This window comes from Gekko japonicus, unplaced genomic scaffold (genome assembly GCF_001447785.1).
Source record: "Gekko japonicus isolate JY-2015 unplaced genomic scaffold, Gekko_japonicus_V1.1 scaffold9246, whole genome shotgun sequence".
Lineage (NCBI taxonomy): Eukaryota > Metazoa > Chordata > Lepidosauria > Squamata > Gekkonidae > Gekko > Gekko japonicus.
The window spans coordinates 1-6,989 of NW_015175151.1; the positions used below are offsets into that span (position 1 = coordinate 1).

General features: G+C 53.7%; 1 protein-coding gene across 1 annotated transcript; it reads right to left on the reverse strand.

Annotated features, from left to right (window-relative positions):
• Positions 1 to 218: 218 nt before the first annotated feature.
• On the reverse strand, positions 219 to 6,817 carry LOC107122193 (calcium-binding mitochondrial carrier protein SCaMC-3-like; the record flags this gene model as incomplete). Its single annotated transcript, XM_015425218.1, has 3 exons — positions 219 to 386; positions 2,259 to 2,366; positions 6,665 to 6,817. Coding segments are annotated over 3 exons (429 nt in total), but the record flags the coding sequence as incomplete, so codon positions are not given.
• Between the last annotated feature and the right edge of the window lie 172 nt (positions 6,818 to 6,989).

The following is a 6,989-nucleotide window of genomic DNA, read 5'->3' on the forward strand; positions in this document are numbered from 1 at the left end:
TTCCTCATTTCCCTATTACTGGCCCTCCTTCCGGTGTTGTTTGTTTTACGTGTTTTCAATTCAATCATTTCATCATTTTTACTGTATTTTTAATTCCTTGAACGTTTGGAGGTTTTTTTAAAAATCTGTGCCGCCTTGCGGACCCCGGCTGGGCGGAACGGTGGCACAAATATATTCTCAATAGAACAAAAACACTTTAAAAAACACCTCACACTGACCTCATAAACGGCCAGGTCGATGCCAGCGTAGGGGATAATGCCCAGCATATTTGGCAGGTATCCCTTGTAAAAGGCACGGATCCCTTCCCTCCGCAGGATCTTCTTTGCACAGTCGGCTACTCCCGCGTACTGCCCGGTTTTGCGCAGGGTCAGCCGCGTCTTCAGAACCTGGAGGAGAGGAAAAAAAGAAGTTGACGAACTGAGACACAAAAGGTGTTTCTCTCCACAGGCGGCTGACGGGAGCACACCTCCTTGCAGAAGGAGTACAATCCTTCTTGGCCCGCGTCCACAAACCCGGCTGGTTCATTCCGGGTCGGCACAGTTAAGCTTCTGGTAAAAGCCTCATTAAGTAACATGCTAAGCTGGAGTGGAAATGGGGTTAAAGAAACCCGGTCGGGACAGAACAAAAAGCCAACACCTCAATGTCCCGAGTGCTTCAAGTTGTGTTTCTGAGATTTAGCTTGCAAACCCCCTCGGGGTACGGATCTAGGGTTGTCAACCTCCAGATGGGGCCTGAAGATCTGGTATTACAACTGCTCTCTGGACAAGAGAGTTCAGTTCCCCTGGAGAAAATGGCTGCTTTGGAGGGTCGACTCCATGGCATTGCACGTTGCCGAGGTCCCGCCTCTCCCCAAACCCTGCCTTGCCCAGGCTCCTCCCACAAAGTTTCCCGGTATTTGGGATCTTTGGCCACTGTGTGAGACAGAGTGCTGGACTGGATGGGCCTTTGGCCTGATCCAACACTGGCTTCTCTTAGGTTCTTATAAGAGGGAATTGGATAAGCGTATGGAGCAGAGGTCCATCAGTGGCTATTAGCCACAAGGTGTAGATAGGAACTCTCGGTCTGGGGCAAGGGATGCTCTGTCTTCTTGGTGCCGGGGGGGGGGAACTGTGGGAGGGCTTCTAGTGTCCTGGCCCCACTGCTGGACCTCCTGATGGCCCCTGGTATCTTTGGCCACTGTGTGACACAGAGTGTTGGACTGGATGGGCCACTGGCCTGATCCAACATTGGCTTCTCTTATGTTCTTATGTCTGGGGCAACGGATGCTCTGTATTCTTGGGGCTTGGTGTGGGGGGCAACAGTGGGAGGGCTTCTGGTGTCCTGGCCCTGCTGCTGGACCTTCTGGTGGCCCCTGGTATTTCTGGCCACTGTGTGACAGAGTGTCGGACTGGATGGGTCATTGGCGTAATCCAACATGGGCTTCTCTTATGTTCTTATGTCTGGGGCAAGGGATGCTCTGCCTTCTAGGTCCTTGGGGTGGGGGGCAACAGTGGGAGGGCTTCTGGTGTCCTGGCCCCACTGCTGGACCTCCTGGTGGCACCTGGTGTTTTTGGCCACTCCAGTGAAAAGGACCAGGCAGGAGGTGATGGGAAAGACCTTGACCTGAGACCCTGGCTCAGTGGCAGAGCCTCTGCTTGGCATGCGGAAGGCCCCAGGTTCAATCCCCAGCAGCATCTCCAGTTAAAAGGACCAGGCAGGAGGTGACGAGAAAGACCCTTTTCTGCCTGAGACCCTGGAGAGCAGCTGCTGGTCTGAGTAGACAAGACTGGCCTTGATGGACGAAGGAACTGACGCGTGTATTCATGTCTCTGAGACCATCCCTGCTGCTCTGTTCTGCAGCCGAGCCTCCGTGAACAAGTATTCTCCCTGAGCTGTTTAGGGGAGAGTCCAGACTTGTCCACGTGGTGCGTCCCGAGCAAACAGAAAGCCCTCCTTGGGTGGGATGCCGTGGCTTCCATCACCGGAAGTGTGTCAGAAGGCAACACCCACCGCTCAGGCTCCACTGGACTGTTTTGGATTGCTAGCTATTGGGGGGGGGACCTGCAGATCTGCCCTCACAGAGGAGGGATAGCTTGTACCTGAATAAAACTTGGTCTTGAAGGTGCCACTGGACTGTTTTGGACTGGGGGCCCGGGGGGGGCCCTCTGCAACTTACCTGGCTGCTTCTTGCTCTGACTGAGGGCTGCTGGGAGCAGGGGGCGGGGCTTGGGCTCTTTATTGCCGGAGCTCCGCTCCTGTACGAAATGACCCCTGCTTACCTCCATGGGGTAGATGATGGTCTGGGCCGTGACACCGGCCAGCGAGCCGGCGACGAATCTCTCCTGCACCCTCAGGGTCTCCTGCTGCCCACGAATGGCCCGCTTGATCTGCAGGGGGAAGCAATGGGGCTGAGACCCTCGGACCACCTCGGCAGGTCCCTCCTTAACCTCCACGGATGGGGCGGAGGCAACAGGTATGAGCGAGAGAGGCTGTGTTGGATTTCTACACCTGGGGAGGGACCCTGCATTATAATAAGGCCACTGGGCAATTTCTTCCATTTATGCCCAGCCTTTCACCCCAATGGAGTCTGAAAGCGGCTGATGCCGTTCTCCTTCCTTCTCTTTTACTGTCACAACAACCCTGTGAGGTAGGTGAGGCTGAGGTTGTAATAAGGCCACTGGGCAATGTCTTTCATTTATGCCCAGCCTTTCATCCCAACGGAGACTCAAAGCGGCTGACGCCGTTTTCCTCCCTTCCCTTTTACTGTCACAACAACCCTGTGAGGGAGGTGAGGCTGAGAGTGCGTGACTGGCCCCAGCTCACCCACCTGGCCCAAGCTTCCGTGGCAGAGTGGGGATTCGAACCTGGGTCTCCCAGGTATTAGTATCTGAAGAGGTGAGCAGTGACTCCCGAAAGCTCCTCCCCGGCCACAAATTGTGTTAGTCTTTCTTTTTTGTATTTTTCATATGTGCCTGTGTGTGTGCACACCTGGAAGTCACATTGACCTCTGGCGACTGACCCCTAAGCCTGGAGTATATTCAGAGAGGTGGCCGAGTAAAGCCTTCCCCCGCCTCCCACCTCTGGTATTCCAAGGAGGTCTCCCATCCAAGTACTTGCCAGGGTCGGCCCTGCTGAGCTTCCGAGATCTGACGAGATCTGGCTTGCCTGGGCTATCTAGAGAGAGGGCAAATTGTGTTAGTCTTGAAGGTGTGACTGGACTCTGAGGAAGGGGCCCATGACTCCTGAAAGCTACTACCCCTGCCACAACTTTTGCTAGTCTTCAAGGTGCTACTGGCCCCACTGCTGGACCTCCTGGTGGCCCCTGGTATTTTTGGCCACTGTGTGACAGACAGAGAGTTGGACTGGATGGGCCACTGGCCTGATCCAACATGGGCTTCTCTTGTGCTCTTGTAAGAGGGAACTGGATCAACATATGGAGCAGAGGTCCATCAGTGGCTATGAGCCAAAAGGGATAGATGGGAACTCTCGGTCTGGGGCAAGGGATGCTCTGTATTCTTGATGCTTGGGGGGGCAACAGTGGGAGGGCTTCTAGTGTCCTGGCCCCACTGCTGGACCTCCTGAGGGCACCTGGTATTTTTGGCCACTTGTGTGACACGGAGTGTTGGACTGGATGGGCCATTGGCCTTATCCAACATTGGCTTCTCTTGTGTTCTTATAAGAGGGAATTGGATAAGCATATGGAGCAGAGGTCCATCCATGGCTATTAGTCACAAGGTCTAGATAGGAACTCTTGGTCTGGGGCAAGGGATGCTCTGTATTCTTGGTGCTTGGGGGGGGCAGCAGTGGGAGGGCTTCTGGTGTCCTGGTCCCACTGCTGGACCTCCTGAGGGCCCCTGTTTTTTTTGGCCACTGTGTGATGGGCCACTAGCCTGATCCAACATTGGCTTCCCGTGTGTTCTTATGACTCTGAAGAAGTAAGCGGTGATTCCCGAAAGCTCCTCCCCTGCCACAAATTGTGTTAGTCTCGAAGGTGCTCCCGGACTCTTGCTTTCTTCAGCTGCTACAGACAGACGAACGCAGGCGTCTATCTTGATCTATATCCCTGCCTGACACTCCAACTGGTTCACCACACTGGTTTCTCTCAATGCAAGGACCAGCCCCGTAGCTAGGGATTTTTTTGGGGGGGGGGTTTCCCTGGGGGAGGGTCCTCAGCTAATCAAATCAAAGTTAATCACAGTAATTCAATTTGGGACTGGCCCGGGAGAGAGGGGGCCCAGAAGAGATTCTAAGGGGGCCAGGCACCACTGGCCCCGCGTTAGCTACGGGCCTGGCAAGGACTCTGCTGTTAAGGAACGAGACTATACTTGTTGAGGAAGATCTCCGGCTCCCTGACCTCAGTCGCCTGGGTGACAGAAGAAATACGGAGGGAATATTAAAATGCACAAAGCGGAGAGGACCACCGCTCAGTGGTTCTCCACCGGTGTGGGCAGGGACCACACTTGGTGAGGTCCAGAAAGAGCCAGCTTAACTTCAGTCACACCTGGTGTTTCTGGCCACTGTGTGACACAGAGTGTAGGACTGGATGGGTCTTTGGCCTGATCCAACATTGCGTCTCTTATGTTCTTATGTTCTTATCCTGGTGCTGTGGTGGCAGCTGCTGGCAAAGCAACATTTTTAAAACATCTGCCCAGCCAATCAAATCTCCAATCAGAAGCCTCGCTGGGCAAAAACCTCACCCGACCCCACCCACTTCCTAGAAACACATGGGTGCCAGAAAAGCTGTCGACGGGTGCCCAGGGGGACCAGGTTGGAGATCCCTGCCGAAGACTGTGTGGGAACTTGATTGCTGCTGAGAAAGGTGTCGGAAAGCACCAGCAACTCAACACAGAGCAAGAGCAGCTACCAAAAATACAGGACGTTATCAGATATTCAACTTCAGGGCTCCGTTAAGGTCTAACTTGAGGCACAAGGAACTCATTGCAATCAGGTCCTCCGTCACTAGAGAGCGTGAACCAGCTTCACTGTTTTAACGGAACTTCGGGACAGGTAAAATTCGACAGGATGCGACCGCAGCAGCCCACCGCTTACTCTTTTGTAGTGATCTGTCTAGGTAACAATGTTTGAATGTAAGATGGTTATAGTTTTGACTTTGTCTTAATGTTAGTGTTGACACTTCCTTACAAATTAAGAAAAAACTTCATTAGTTTTAGCACGGTGGGAAGCCATAGCCCTGGCTGGAAGAAATGGGGTTTGTCGGGTCTTACCCATGTCCCAACAGGGGGCTCCAGCCTGGCTCCTGGGGTCTTCTGGCATGCGCGCGAAATGCACACACACCACAATGACCTCACCCGGAAGTGACATCATCGCACCAGGCACATTATTCAGGGGACACTCTAGCATTTAGGTTAAAAAAACCTCTATGGTCACCATAGAGTTTTTACCCAAATGCTAGAGTGTCCCCTGCACGACGTGCCCCGTGCGATGAGGTCACCTCTGGGTGATGTCATTGCACCAGGCATGTTGGGCGTGATGGGGCTCTTTGGGGATGGGGCTCCCCCTGACGGCTGGCAGTGAATTGGGCCCCCCGAAAGCAGAAAGAACCCCGCCCCCATTGGGGAGATGCCAATCCTAGTAATAAATTATTGTTTCCGAACTCCCAGAATAAAGATCCCAGGCACTCTTGAAGAAAGCCAGTCTGGTGTTGTGGTTAGGAGCGCGGGCTCTAATCTGGGAGAACCGGGCTTGATTCCCCACTCCTCCACAGGCAGCTACTGGTGTGACCTTGGGTCAGTCACAAGTTCTCTCAGAGCTGTTCTCTCAAGGGCAGTTCTCGAGAGAGCTCTCTCAGCCCCACCTGTCCCACAGGGTGCCTGTTGTGGGGAGGGGGAAGGAGATTTTAAGCCGCTATGAGACTCCTTCGGGTAGTAAAGGGCGGAGTATAAATCCAATCACATCGTCGTCATCATCATCATTGTCATCTCCTCCTCTTCCTCAAGACATGCCCAAAGGGAGTCCATTCATGTGGGGGAAATGCTGTCCTGGATGAGTTCACAGTCTTCAGCCTCCAGGTGAGGCCTGGAGATCTCTCAGAGTTACAGCGGCTCTCCAGACGACAGAGCTCAGCTCCTCCGGAGAAAACAGGTGGTCTGGAAGGTGGACAGCCTCTTCCAAACCACGGGCCCCCCCCCCCCCCCCCCCCGTTTAAACCCCACCTTCCCCAGGCTCCACTCCCAAATCTCCCGGAATTTCCCAGAGTGAAGCTGGGAACCCTGACTGCAGTGCTGTTTGGAAACGCCTCCCGTCCGCATCGCCAGGCCAAGTGGCAACGCCGGCAGGGCTCTTTTTGTAGAAAAAGCCCAGCAGGAACTCATTAGCATAACAGGCCACACCCAACAGCAGAAACCCATAAGCATATTGGGCCACACCCCTGACAACACAGCTCATTAGCATATCAGGCCGCACCCCCATGTTACCAGAAGTGTGGTCATCCAGCCACACCCACCTTTTGGTTCTTATTCTGTTTACCTTGTTTGTTGTCAAAACCCAGGGCCTTTTTTGTAGCAGGGACTCATTAGCCAATCCTAATGAGTTTCTGCTCTTGGGTGTGGCCTATTATGCTAATGAGTTCCTGCTGGGTGTGGCCAACTCGGGAGCCAGCCAGAACTCCGCTCCTGTGCGTTCCTGCCCAGAAATAGCCCTGGGCGACGGCCTCCCCGTGTCCTACCTGCTCGTAAGCCATGAATTTGATCGCAGATTCCGGGGCGATCTTCAGCACGTTGATGCCGTTGCCTCGCCACAAGGACCGGACGCCCCCTTCGCGTATCATCCCCTGCAGCCCTCCCCACACGTTCATGCTGTTGCTTTTAGAGGCGTGGACCTGTGCCGGGGAGAAGTCACGGAATCAGGAAAGGGAGCACTGCCCAGGTTCGAAACAGACCCAGAATCAACTGGGTCACGGGTGCCCCCCAAACTTTTTTAAAAAAATATATTTATTAGTTTTCTTAGTTATGTATAAACATGTATATTAACTTTGGTTACAATTCGAGTCT